The sequence below is a fragment of the Sinocyclocheilus anshuiensis genome, unplaced genomic scaffold (genome assembly GCF_001515605.1).
Source record: "Sinocyclocheilus anshuiensis isolate Anshui unplaced genomic scaffold, SAMN03320099.WGS_v1.1 scaffold648, whole genome shotgun sequence".
Taxonomy (NCBI): domain Eukaryota; kingdom Metazoa; phylum Chordata; class Actinopteri; order Cypriniformes; family Cyprinidae; genus Sinocyclocheilus; species Sinocyclocheilus anshuiensis.
Window position 1 is genome coordinate 134731 of NW_015557156.1, and position 13618 is coordinate 148348.

Below are 13618 nucleotides of genomic sequence, written 5' to 3' on the forward strand. Positions count from 1 at the left end.
AATCGAATCGAATCGTGAGTTGAGTGAATCGTTACACCCCTAATTATTTGCACTCAAATCTTTTCAAATATGCAGAACAAAAATGAGATATCAGGACTTCTGTGGTAATCAGTGTACAGTGCTTTCTTTTTCTTTCTGTTCCTCACACAAAGCTCTTTTAAACACTGCGGTGAAAACTATGAACTCTCTTTGTGAACATTTCTCTTTTTTTTAATGATGGAAATAAAAAAACACTGCTACATGAGAGTAAATGACTAAGGACAGATAAGATGGTTATTACAGTTGATACATTTACAACCTTGGAAAAAAACATTTAGTTATTCGACATTTAATTTGTTGCTTTCCTCTCACCTCTAGTTTGCCTTAAGACTGTCAGCTTTTGGGCAGCTGTACAAAGTTCTTGGAATGGACCGCCTCAATTCCAAAGCTGCTAGAATGTTCAACGAACAAAACCGAGGTACCAAAGTGACTCTTTCTAGTGTTCAAAAACAGTTTAACCTGTTTTCCTCTCATAAAATAAGTAGGCCATGTTTACTTTTGTATCTTTAAAGCTTCTATATGTAAATGACAGCTATTAAGATTGCTTAACCTGTATGAAAACTACTGCTGTAGTTGATATTGTCATTTCTAGGCTTGATCCAGTTGCAAAACACTGAATAGGCATTGAATGTTGGACTGGATAGAGACCTTTGCATTTTGAATGCTAATATGTCTACATAGTATTATGTTCTGTTTTATTTCATAAGACAAAGAAAACCATGTTTTCTGTGTCTGTTAACCTATTATCATGCCACATTTCTTCCTTTCACTTAATTAAATTGCAGTAGCTGATATTCCAGTAAAGAGGCCAAGGGAAGTTTATGATGCAGGGGATCTTGAAATGAGGCCAAAGTTTCCAAGAAAAGGTATGCATCTCAATTTCATACTGTTTTTCATCATCCTCTTATGTTACCCTGCACTAATTTTATATTAATTGTGTATTAGAAAAATACAGCATACCTCATCTGGTGAAATATGTATTATATAGAAAGCCAGCCATATTGTTTTTTTTTTTTCATAAAACCTGTTTTCTCCTAGCAGAAAGGCGCGAACCAGCAAATGCCCTGATGAAGCTGAACCAGCTGCGGCCTGGAACCCTCTACAGATTGGCATCACAGACTGGGCCTGAACATGAACCTCAGTTCACAATGGCTGTAGAGGTGGATGGGGTAACTTATGAGGCTACAGGCTCCTCCAAACGCAGCGCCAAGCTTCATGTTGCCCAGAAAGTGAGTCAGCTGATCGTCTTAGTTTTGAAAGAAATTTGCATTCTAGATGCCACATGTAGCTGTTACGCAGGGAACATTTTCCAGGGTTGTTGTCTTTAATAAGTGTGAAATAAACATTTTGTGAATTTCAGTTGTTGTCTATGCCATGTCCACAACACACAGGTTCTGCAAGCATTAGGTGTTCCCTTGCCGTCAGAGACCAAGCCTGCGGATGAAAATAAGAGCCAGTCTGTTGCCGCGCCTGCAGTCACCGGGTCAGATGAAACCACTCCTACGGGGTCTGATGACGGCAATGAGGTTAGCATCCAAAGATTGATCCTCCTTGAATAGCTTTGGGGTTTGATGCCTTTGTAGACTGTAGGAAATTGCTTTGGTATGATTGGTTCCACTTCATCTTGCAGGGTGGCCCCATCCTCACCAAACATGGCAAGAATCCCGTCATGGAGCTCAACGAGAAGCGGAGAAGTCTGAAATATGAACTAACCTCTGTCAAGGGACGCTTCAACGACAAGACCTTCACCATTGAGGTTAGACATGTTGACTAAAGCTAGTTTATTTTGAGCTAGTGTCCTTGTACTTTAAATGCCACAATGAAAATTCATGCAAGTGTTCCCTGTCACAGGGATGCCAAGATCACTCTCAGCTGGAGTTCTTTAACACTGTTCTGAGTTGTTCTGTGGCATGGGCATGAGTGACAGCAAATCGATCATGACATTTTTCAGTTTCTGCTTTGAACATTTCATTTTTAGTTTTCTGATGTTTTATGAAGACGTATAGGGTGGCAACTAGTGAGGAAGCAGGTGACTGAAACAAAAATGTTTCACTGTTTTCACAAAAATATTAAGCAGCAGTTTTCAACATGGATAAGAAATGTTCCTTAAGCAGCAAATCAGCATATTGGAATGATTTCTGAAAAATTGACACTGAAAATCCAAGAAGGGAAAATTTTGGATTAATCGGCCAATTATTGTAAAATCAAAATACTGAATTTGTTAAATTTTCTTAGTCTTTTTATATGTGATGTATGCCTGTGACAAGGGTCAATAGAGAGGCTACAGGAGTCCAAAAAATGTGAAGCCCCAGGTGCAATTTGTGCAACCCAAAATTGCTTAGAATAACCAGGAATAAAATTAAAACCGTAAAATCCCAAAATATATTGGGGAATTTTTTCATTTTGTTTTTGTTTGCAGCTGCTCACAAACAGAAAAAGCAATCAACATATGTACACACTTAAAGGGGTCATAGGATGCGACATGCACTTTTACAAGTTGTTTGAACTGAAATGTGTGTTGGCAGTGTGTGTACACAACCACCCTATAATGATAAAAATCCACCCAGTGTTTTTTTTTTTTAATCTGGTTAAATGTTTTCCCCTTTCTCAAATCGAGCAGATCTCAGATGCCTGTCTGTGTGACATCACACAGACAGACCCCTCCCACGATAGTTTGATTGACAGTAGCGTTTCAGCACAGACTGGACTGGTGTCTTACCTTAGACCCGCCCTGAGTGAGCTGTCATCAGTCCACCATTGTTTCACCGCCGGAGCAGATGTAGACAAGAATGACTCCTAAGCGATTGAGGTGTTAGCAGTAACATAACATAGCAGTCGTCATTTACTCCCGACATCTGAGCCGCTGAACTCGCAGGGGATTACATTTGTTTCTAAAGGGAATGCGCCCCCGATCTACATAAATGTGTCTATGTTCGCGCTAATCATTCAAATAATCAGGAAAGCCTGAAGTTTCCGAGCAATCCATGAACCCGACAGCTCTGTATATGAATTGTTGAGGACATCAGTAATGTTAGTTCTGCTTCCCATTTTTATTCATCATATGATGTTGTAGGTGGTAATTTTGCTGATATGCTGTCACTTCATTTTAAAAACTTTCATAAAAATATTATCCATTTGTTTGCATTCACTTTTGGAAAAAGTGTACTGCAGCTACAACACCAGTATCTTCATATTCCTGTAAGTCATACAAATTCAACCTGTGTCATACAGAGCCAACTGTGTTTTCTGTTGCTCTCAATCCTGTTTCTAATGGTGACCTCCTTGAATAAGCACGAGGACAGTGCTGCTGTTTAAATCTACTGTTTTCCTGCTGTTCTCGCTTCAAATATAATAGTTTTTTGTTCTCATGTGCATGTGTGTGTTTTTTTTTTCTTTCAGGTGGAGGTTGATGGGCAGAAATTCCAGGGCTCTGGATCAAATAAGAAATTAGCCAAAGCCAACGCAGCACTTGCAGCATTAGAACAGCTTTTTCCAGAAGGTTCTCCTGCAGACCCACTCAAGAAAAAGAGATTCCCTCCTATGGTAAAGGCGACATGTTATTCTGGATCTTCCCTTGGCCTCTTTCTTTTCTAATTTTGTTTTCTTCTTTGGTCTGAAGTTCAATATTGTTTTGTTCTGTGGTCTAAAAAGTTTTTTTTGTTGTTGTTTTTTTTATTTAGGGCTATGGTATGGCTGGAGTATCTTACAATGCAGGAAATCGAGGTAGAGGAAGAGGCAGAGGGAGAGGGAGAGGATTCAACACTGGCAAGTTTGCAGGTAAACTAACATCATGAAAGACATAAGCCTCATCTTTCTTATCAGTTTCCAAAAAATAGCTTATTTAGCATCATTGTTTTGACTTCCATGGTTTGATTATCACTTGAATGCTGAGGATGCAGAAAAAATGCTTCTACATGCACAAAGAAAGTGCTCATTGGGCAAGGGCAAAATATTATTTTGAATACTAATGTTTAATACTTATATTTTAAATACTTGTTTATTATTTTCAGGCATGGAAACGTTATTCATAAAGTCATTAAAAAAATCATAGATTATCGAAAACATTAAGTAGAAAAATCTATTTGGCAAACCCTCTTTTAGTATATAATTTCTATATATTTGTACAGTTCAAAAGTTTGGGTCAATAAGTGTTTTTTATTTAATACATTTTTAGTTTTTGTTTTTAAAGAAATAACTACTTTTATTCAGCAAGGGTGTCAAATTTAAATTTGTCAAAAGAGAGTAAAAGCATTTATCATGTTCGAAAAGATTTCCATTTCAATCAAATGCTGTTTTTTTTTTACTTTCTATTTAGCAGACTCCTGGAAAAAAGATATTAAGCAGAAAAACGGTTTTCAATACTGATAATGAATGAGCACCAAATCATCATTTTAGACTAATTTCTGGTGTATCGTGTAAATTTCAGCTTTGCCATCACAGGAAAAAATATACACACACACACACATATTGAACATTTTAAATTCTAATTTTTAAAATAGTTTTACTGTATTTAATAAAAAAATGCATCCTTGGTGAGCATAAGAGACTTCTTTTTAAAAAAACAAACAAAAAATCTTAGATGTTTGAACGGTTGTATGTACCTATGCAAATAAGCTCCACTAGAGCTTATTTGCATAGTTAAATGTAGGTTACGAAGACATTTGTTAACTATTATCCAAAAAGAAATGCATGTTACCTATTATTCTAATGTGGATGTCATCTTAACTTTTAATCTCTATACGTTTGTCTCTCCAGGCTCCACCACTACTGCTGGATTGACCCCAGCCCAGTCTGTTACCAACTCCAGCACACCTGTGAATCCACAGGAAGACCCGTCTGCGACCTCCACCGTCAGCACGGCCACCTACCAGGCTGTCCCACCGCCAGTGACTGGCTATTATAATCAGTACACCCAATCCTATTCACAATTCAAAAAGCCCGTCGATCAGGGCCAGAATCAGGCTCAAACTCAAACCCAGAGCAAAACAACAAATCAACAAGCTCCTCTTGTTGGACCAGACTACGGCTACGGATATCAAGGGCCTGGCATGGGAATGGCAGGACCACCTGATTTCAATTATGCAGGTTAGTTTGAATGCTTTGAATGTAATTTGTTTTAAGCCACAACTATCTGAAACTCTCGTATTTTTTAATAGCATACAGTGGACCACCTGGTACAGCAACGTTCGGGCCACCTGGAACAACAAATCAGAGCTATAGCTTCACCCAGAGCGCCTACCCCAACCTGGGCGGCTACAGCAGTGGAGCCAATAGCACAGACTACACATACAGATAAACATAACGCGTTTGGTCTCCCTGCTCAGAAATGTACAGACGCTCATTTCAACAATTGAGAAGTAATTTCTGTAATTCTATAGCCTACAGTGTCCTCTGAGTTGAAACATTTGCTCTAAACCTTTTGAGATTTTATACTGTTTTGTGTTAATTTTGCCATTTGAACTGCACCTCAGTAACAGAATTAGCATGGTTTTGATTCACCACTAGTTTCAGGAAATAATACATCAGGATGGAAGTTGCTTTCTGTCTGTGCCTAAATGGTTGGTGTGACTCAAATGGAAATTGTCTCGCATAACTCTGTTTTAAAGGTATATTTATGATCATCCTCTTGTTTTGCTTCTAAATTTTTAGCTGTTATTTTTTTAGTTTTTTTTTGGAATGAATGTGGACAATGAATGCAGACTTTGATGTTGACTTCTCTGAAACCACTTCAGCTGTTTCTTGTTTGGATTTTTAAGAGGTTTGATTTGCGTTACTCGGTTTAATCTTGGTATCGTCTTTTATGTAGTATGTAGCTATTTGCTGTTAAATAGGCCAGTGCAGAGGTTTTGTGTTTTCTGGGGTGGATGTTATGTCATATCTTTGACCTGTGCAGAAATAAACATTTTTAATTGCTTTCCTGATTCATTTGACTGAAATTAGTTATGACTATAAAGCACACTATCATATTTAATGTGCAAAGGCCTCTAAATTATTAACATTATCAAAACTTTGCTGAAAAACCTGTTCTACACAATCTAAAACATGCCTTCTGTCATTTGAATGATTTATACTTTTTTTTTTTTAATTTTTTATACACACACAAGTAAAAGGCCTTTCCGTAAAAATGTCCCCCTTTAGGTTGTGGTACAGGTGACTTTTTTCTGTTAAATCTTTGCTTGTAGAATAACTTGCAGAATAGCATTTATATTGTTAGTAAAATTTCATGATTAATGCTTACTGGACTGAAGCAACTTAGGTTTACTTGATTATCTATAAGTTTGCATATTAAAATGTGAATATCATAGGCTTTTGAGAAACATTTACTTGTACATCTCTGTCATCGTACTGTAATGCATTATATGTTTTGCACCAAATTTGCATTTTCTTATTTATTTTGGGCCTCTGAATAAAACAGGTGTTTTATCCTCAAGTATGAGCTCCATATTTTCACTGTATAATAATACTATATATGACCCATAAAAACCTGATGTATTGTATATGATATTCAGAAAAACATATATAAAAAAAAGTTAGTTGTAAGATTAATTTTTTAAATACGAAAGTCATAGTGTGACAGAGTCACTTTTTTTATTTTTAACTCTAAGATGCACTGAACAAATTTGTACAGCCCTTTCTAATCAACAGATTCTGATATTCCAGTAATTCCGGACAGTTATTAAAACTGGCACAAAATTACATTCTAGAGAATTCTGTGCTTTCAACTTTGTGGAGGGCTCTGTTCTATTCCAGCACGACAATGCTCCTGTGCGCAAAGCAGAATCCATACAAAAATCATTTACTGAGTCTGGCATGGAGTAACTTGACTGACCTGCACAAAACCTGAACCCCACTGATCACCTTTAGCATGAATTTGAACGCTGACCAAACATCTGTGCCAGACCTCACTGATGCTCTCCATTTTCTCAAGCCTCAACACTGATATGAACTAAAAGTCACAAACCTGATTTCTTAATGACTGAAATGTTAATACATCTATCATTTGATATGTTTTAACAGCATTTAGGGTCTGTAGTTGTTTTACAGACATCTAAACAGAGGCAGAACAGAAAAACTAGAAGTAAAAAGGTGGAACGTTAGTCTTACTAGGAGTGTTTGAAACAAATGCACGTAGTCACATGCATCTGTGGTCATTGAGTCAGTAGGAACATGCTTTGCCTGCATGCTTTGGTCACATGCACACACCCATCCCTGTATGGGACCTAATATATAGTGGATGAGAGGAAACAGCATCCAGAGGAGGGATCACTCACACAAGGATACTTAAAGGACTAAGCCACTCAATCATTGTGAGTCTTTTTATCTGTTTTTTAGATAATTATAATGTTAGTTTAATAACCACAGTTTCAGTTATTATTATTGATACACTTCCTCATTTTCCGTTGAATTATACCATCGAAATGCCACTTTAAAACGATCACTATCATTGGGAAATTGTGTGTATGTAGGCTATATTATGTCAGTGTATGCATACTAGCATACTACAGATATGGCAGAAATAGTAAGAGTACTATGCTAGTATACTTTTCAGAATTCAGCAGCAGTGTTTCTACCATCCCATTGGTTAAGTTAATTAACTGGGTAAAATAAATCAGCTGTTACTGAAATCAAGGCATGGCTTATTGAGGATCAGAATGATATAAAGATAGAGTCAATGCTGTAGGTGGTCATGAGGTGTAGAAAGAGGACTCTCAAAGAGCAAAAGCTGCTGGGGTAGGTGTTTTCAGTATCGTGAGATTGTTTGAATTTGATGCTTCAATGTAGTTTCAGTTCTTTTTGGTTTTATGCTTGAGAGAAGTGGGTTGTTAACTATTTATATGTTGTTTTTGTCTTTTTGTGCAGATGGCGTCACCACTAATGCTGGTGTTTTTAACTGCTCTTCCTGGGGTCCTCTGCTACCAATCCTCATTCATTGACCTGGAAGTTAAAGGAAGTAAGTTAGTATTGATGCATGTTAGATGCTGGAAAAACTTACCAGTTGTGTTCCATGCTTCCATATTTATTATGGATATTTGTTATCTTTTGAATGCTTATCTTTGCTCTTTGCTTGCTTTCATCAGGTAACAAGTCCTCTATCAGATTCCTGGTTTTGGGGGACTGGGGTGGTCTGCCATATCCTCCCTATATTACCCCTATAGAGAAGGCCACTGCCCGCATGATGGCCAAAACTGCTTCTCAGATGGGCACAGACTTCATTTTAGCACTTGGTGACAACTTCTACTATAAGGGTGTCACTGATGTCAATGACCCTAGATTCCAGGTTTGGTTTCTGGAATTTAGATCCCTTGAGTTTTATAAATGCAGGGTTTTAACTATCTTCGTTAATGAGAGCCTGAGTCCTTTCATTAACTAGGTCGATTGCTGAAATGTCAAATGCGACTTTGCAGAAGTGGTTGAGTATTGGTATGACCTACTTGGTTTGTGTGCAGGGTGTAGAAAGTGCAAACTGGTGTTAAAGAGTTTTATATAAGGTGTTACTGGTTAGTCTAGGGGTCCAGTCCTGGTCCTGGAGGGCCAGTATCCTGCAGAATTTTGCTCTAACACACTTGCCTGAAAGCGTCTTGTAAGACCTTGATTACTTTTGGTTCAGGTGTGTTTAATTGGGGTTTGAGCTGAACTCTGCAGGACACCATAGCACTCCAGTAACCGGTTTGGACTCCCCTAATCTAGTCTTTCATCGAATGTAGGCTGTGGTCCTTTCGTTCTCTTTTGTAGGTCACGTTTGAAGATGTCTACACTCAGGATTCTCTTAATATTCCATGGTACGTCATTGCTGGCAATCACGACCATGCAGGAAACGTCCTTGCTCAAATTGAGTACAGCCAGAAGTCAAAGAGATGGTACGTAAGCCAATGTGTCTAGGCCTCCATGTCTACTTGAGTTTGGTTTCCTGGTTCTTAAGCTCATTTGCAACTTGATTCTTCTGTCAGTGCAGCTGTGCCCGGTGTGTAGACTTGGCAGATGCCCTGTTCTTTTCCAAACAGGCTGTTTTTAACTAATATTTCCATCTTTAAGGAACTTCCCCTACTATTATTATGAGATGAACTTCCGCATTCCTCGAACGGATAGCACTCTGACCATCATCATGCTGGACACTGTGTTGCTGTGTGGAAACTCTGATGACTTCCTTGACCAGCAGCCCAAAGCGCCCCGAAGTGGTGTTCAGGCCAACAGACAGCTGCTGTGGCTTCAGGAACGCTTGGCTAAGTCTAAGGCTGATTATCTCCTGGTGGCTGGCCATTATCCGGTATGGTCCATATCGGAGCATGGGCCAACCGACTGTCTGCTGAAGAACTTGAGACCACTGCTTAAGAAGTACAAAGCCACTGCTTACCTGTGTGGCCATGATCACAATCTACAAGTAGGTCTTCAATCTTTTCGATAAGGTTCAGTTTGGTCTGCTTTGTTTGACTTGTGCCTCTTTGCCGTTTTCAGTACCTCAAGGAGTCTGGTATCGGTTATGTGGTCAGTGGCGCTGGTAACTTTATGGATCCCGATGTGCGGCACCGCAACCAGGTTCCTCGAGGCTACCTCAAGTTCTTCAATGGTGATGCCGGCACCTTGGGTGGCTTTGCCCATGTGGAGGTTAACAAGAAAGAGATGACTGTTACTTTTATTCAGGCTAGAGGAACCTCTCTTTACAGGGCTGTTCTTAAAAAGCGTGACGATCTTTTCAGAGTGGATGACTATGTTTGAAGTTATTCAGTTTTAATGTGACTTTGGGATGTTGACCCAGGTCTTTTAGAGATGTGCTCAAGATTGGGGGGGTGCACTCTTGAAATCCTTAAGTATTAGATTAGACTTTTAAATGGTTTAACCAATAAATGTTTGGTAAGCTATGTTTTGAGAACATGTAAGTGTTTTTAAAAATGATTATTAAATAACTCCTTTAAATTACTTTTTGTCTGTTAATTCTGCTTAGTGGTTTGCAACTGGACTTGATGCTTGTTGCAACAATTGACACTTTGCAGGGAATTTGACCAGTCATAACGCTGAATCTGCCATTTGTCTGACAAACTAGAGTACAGTTTGGAGTAGTGAACAAACGCGCGCGCGCGCTCAGTGGGCAGCCAATGCTGTGGTGCCCGGGGAGCAGTTGGGGGTTCGGTGCCTTGCTCAAGGGTCTCACCTCAGTCATTGTATTGAGGGTGGAGAGAGCACTGGATCTTCACTGTAAGTTTCAAATATACCTAGCAAGACCTTGACTAGCTAGTTCAGGTGTATTTAATTGGGGTTGGAGCAAACTCTGCAAGACATCGGCCCTCCAGGACCAAGTTTTGTGACTCCTGTAACTATATAGAAGGTGATCAGTTCATGTGGCGCTTTAACTGAGGCACTACAGTAATCTCACAAAACATAGAGCTACAAAACTGTTGTTGGAACTTAAATTATACAGTTTGAAAGCTGAGATTGTTTCATACCAGAAGTGACCTTCTGTCTTTTTGTCAGCCAATTGGGTGGCTGACCTCACTCTAATTCTGTTTTAATCCGTTAAAACCATGGCTAATGCTTATGACCGTTATTTGTTAAACGATGGCTTTTTGTCAGCCATAGTGCTTTTCATTACTTGATACCTTCTGATATTAGAGTTTCAGAAATTGGTATGTGGAAGGAAACAGTGCTTTAAACATAGGGCAACTAAGACTGCAGTGGCATGTAATGGGGGTATTCTGTGTGTTTATAGGCTCTTTAATGCACAAATAGCTTGTTACAAAACCTGGTTCTAGTTTCCCCCACAAAGTTGGGCAATTTCCAGTCTTAACTGACTCAACTGTATATGGAACCACTCTGAAACCATTGTTGACCCCAATGTTCCTGTAGCATGAGCCAGACAAAACCAGAGCTGGACAGATGTTGACCACATTAACGGTAGTCTGTGACAAATCCTTTTCCCTTTAAATATTAACAAATGTAATGCTCTACTTCCAGCTTTGAGCCAGCCTAATTTAAAGTAAACCTAGAGATATCAACTTTTTATTTATTATTTGTGTGTTATGGCCACACTTGAACAGGAAGTTTGGTTTGATTCAATAAACTGTGATGTTTTTCACATCTGCAATGTCCTTTTGTATGGTTATGTGAATGGATGTTTGAAATCCAAAACTTCTCAAACTACAATTTAGCCCTAACAGATGTTGAAATGTGTGTGTGTGTGTGTGTGTATATATATATATATTACAGTGTAACGGTGCTTAAAGAATGGTGTGACTGTAAGCTTCATGATTTAATCTGATGAATCCCAGCCATCACATATAATATCCGTGACAGTCAGGGTGCAGGCCCTAATCCTTTCTGCACATGCTGTGTCTCGGTCCTCAATTCAATCTGGTCTAATCTAAATGATTTCCTAATCCCTGATTTAACAGTTCGCAAATCTACAGAGTTCCTTACTGTGTGTGGGGCCTTCTTATAATTTTGCTTTTACAATTATGTAAAACCTTGCAAGAGGTATGAAAGGAAGACACCATTTTGGTGCATGTAAGGTATGTTTCCACTCCTACAATCTATATCCAGACCAAAATAAGTTTTTACATTATTTTATAAAACAAGATTTCTTTCCAAACTATGTCAGATCTTCCCATATGACTCTTAAAACATTCATGTCTATATTGGCCTACTTTTCAGTTCTTCAAAATGTTTTATACTTTAGCTTTTTGTTCTTGGTTATATCAAACTGCCATTACTATCTTGTAGAAGGATTTGAACTGTGGAGGACAAACAGGTCAGTTTGCAGTTTTATGTGTATCTCTAGTATTAGTGTAATGCTAAGTCTTTTCTATCTACCTGCAGCGTGATTTCTTGCCTGTGGCATTAAAGTGTGAACTACTACCGGTGTCTAATAGGTTTATTTGTTCTATTTACAGTGCCCAAACCATTCTATTGCTTTATAATTATCACCAACCCCCACTTGTGATACATTTAATAACACATACAAAGAAAACAGTTTGCACAGATCATTTGTTTCATAAATAAAGTTTATGATTGATTAACACTGGGAAAATAAAATATTTTAAATATTAGAGCATAATCAACAGGATTGTAAGTTTCATAAATGTGGTTTAATAATAGTAACAGTCAGCGCCAGTTATCTAAACAGGTGTACAGATGAGGTCACCAGCACAAACTTATGTCATTTAAGTCCAAAGATTAACAAGTACAGCATGTTTATACAGAAATCTGTCATAAATGTGTAAAATAACTTGAAAACTACAAGAGGAAACCATATCGTTGACAACATTTTTAAAAATCCAATACTATAGATATATATAAAATATGAGAGGGTGAGATTTGCTATATCTGTCACTGGTTTCCTCTCAGGTTTAAAGGGGTCATATGATGCGATTTCAATTTTTCCATTCTCTTTGGAGTGTTACAAGCTCTTGGTGCATAAAGAAGATCTGTAAAGTTGCAAAGACTAAAGTCTCAAATCCAAAGAGATATTCTTTACAAAAGTTAGAAAATAATGTGTTTTGAACCTTAAACCGCATAAACATTTCATTACACCAAATACGTCATATAATGTTCTTTTTAGCAGCATCATATGACCCCTTTGAATCACAGGGCAAAACGAGGAGTCTAATCTGATAACATCCTTACTAAACCCTTTAACTCTTGCTCTTGATCAGCTAGTCAGTTAAGCTGATCCTCTAATGGTGCAATACTTAGCATCACATTCAGCACACCTTAAACACAACTGAAATAGAAGCGACACACGGTGTGTGAACACACACACTCACATGGTCCAAAATGAACTTTTTGCCACACCTTGAATTGTGAAAGTTTAATATATAAATATTATAATAACAACCCATTTTGGTTTCCAGAAAGACCCTTTTAGTGATCAGTTCTTAAAGAACTAGTTTTTTCCCTTAGTGTGAAGAACATTTTAATAAACTAAATAACCTTTTTCCACTATAAATAACCTTTTGTGCAATAGAAAGGTTAATTAACAGTTAAACTCTCCAAAATGACGTTAAAAATGTTTATGCTTCATTTACATAGCCTTCCTTATATGGTATCAGCCCATATATGGGGTCATTTGAAAGCTTGGAGTGTCTTCTTTACAAAGAATACCATTCCTTTTGGTTTTTATATTCATAAAGCAGTAAAATTAAGCTTAGAAATGTATTCGTCCCACACACGAATTTCCGCCTAACCATTGCGAATAATTTTTACGAAGAATGTGTATTTTATATATTTTTCACAAAAAAGTCAAGTCATATATCACAAGAAAGCTCTCATTCTCAGGAATTTGACGATGTAGATTATTTCATTGTGTGACAATCACAGATCGAATTATCTTCGATAGAACCGCGATGTAAAATTTGGTCACCTCTGAGCGAATTTACATTTATACTCGTAGCACTGCTTCAGTCAGCCGCAAACAGCCACAAATATCTATATACTCTATATTATCTTTTAGATTAGGATCTCTTCCTTCAAACAAGACCATTTCCCCGTTTCTGCGTGCTTCCATCGGTGAGATATATAGCGTTTTGTCCAGGGACAGAAAAAGACGCTCGTCTGAAACAGGCGCTCTTCATACCCGAAACGCGCACAA

General features: G+C 38.0%; 2 protein-coding genes across 6 annotated transcripts in view; both read left to right on the forward strand.

Annotated features, from left to right (window-relative positions):
* ilf3a (interleukin enhancer binding factor 3a) overlaps positions 1–5953 on the forward strand; it is a 16293-nt gene extending 10340 nt beyond the window's left edge. For 3 of the 5 annotated variants that reach the window (XM_016473408.1, XM_016473409.1, XM_016473410.1), the window contains exons 11-19: positions 358–457; positions 825–905; positions 1078–1268; positions 1431–1565; positions 1670–1795; positions 3439–3582; positions 3720–3816; positions 4795–5124; positions 5196–5953. In XM_016473408.1, the coding sequence (XP_016328894.1) occupies positions 358–457; positions 825–905; positions 1078–1268; positions 1431–1565; positions 1670–1795; positions 3439–3582; positions 3720–3816; positions 4795–5124; positions 5196–5335 (1344 nt within the window). In that variant the 3' untranslated portion in view covers positions 5336–5953. The remainder of the gene's footprint in view (positions 1–357; positions 458–824; positions 906–1077; positions 1269–1430; positions 1566–1669; positions 1796–3438; positions 3583–3719; positions 3817–4794; positions 5125–5195) is intronic. The other 2 variants (XM_016473411.1, XM_016473412.1) reach the window with 2 other exon arrangements.
* Positions 5954–7727: 1774 nt separating this feature from the next.
* Positions 7728–9955, forward strand: acp5a (acid phosphatase 5a, tartrate resistant). The gene is made up of 6 exons (XM_016473413.1): positions 7728–7768; positions 7900–7990; positions 8118–8317; positions 8773–8897; positions 9073–9418; positions 9493–9955. The coding sequence occupies exons 2-6, from the start codon at positions 7900–7902 to the stop codon at positions 9751–9753; spliced, it is 1023 nt and encodes a 340-aa protein (XP_016328899.1). The 5' UTR covers positions 7728–7768; the 3' UTR covers positions 9754–9955.
* Positions 9956–13618: the final 3663 nt, after the last annotated feature.

Excerpts from the sequence above, each read along its gene's own strand:
- acp5a (XM_016473413.1), top strand. The coding sequence starts at position 7,900 with ATGGCGTCACCACTAATGCTGGTGTTTTTAACTGCTCTTCCTGGGGTC. Across the intron at positions 7,991-8,117 it reads TGACCTGGAAGTTAAAGGAA|GTAACAAGTCCTCTATCAGA; the intron begins GTAAGTTAGTAT and ends TGCTTTCATCAG. Across the intron at positions 9,419-9,492 it reads GCCATGATCACAATCTACAA|TACCTCAAGGAGTCTGGTAT; the intron begins GTAGGTCTTCAA and ends TGCCGTTTTCAG.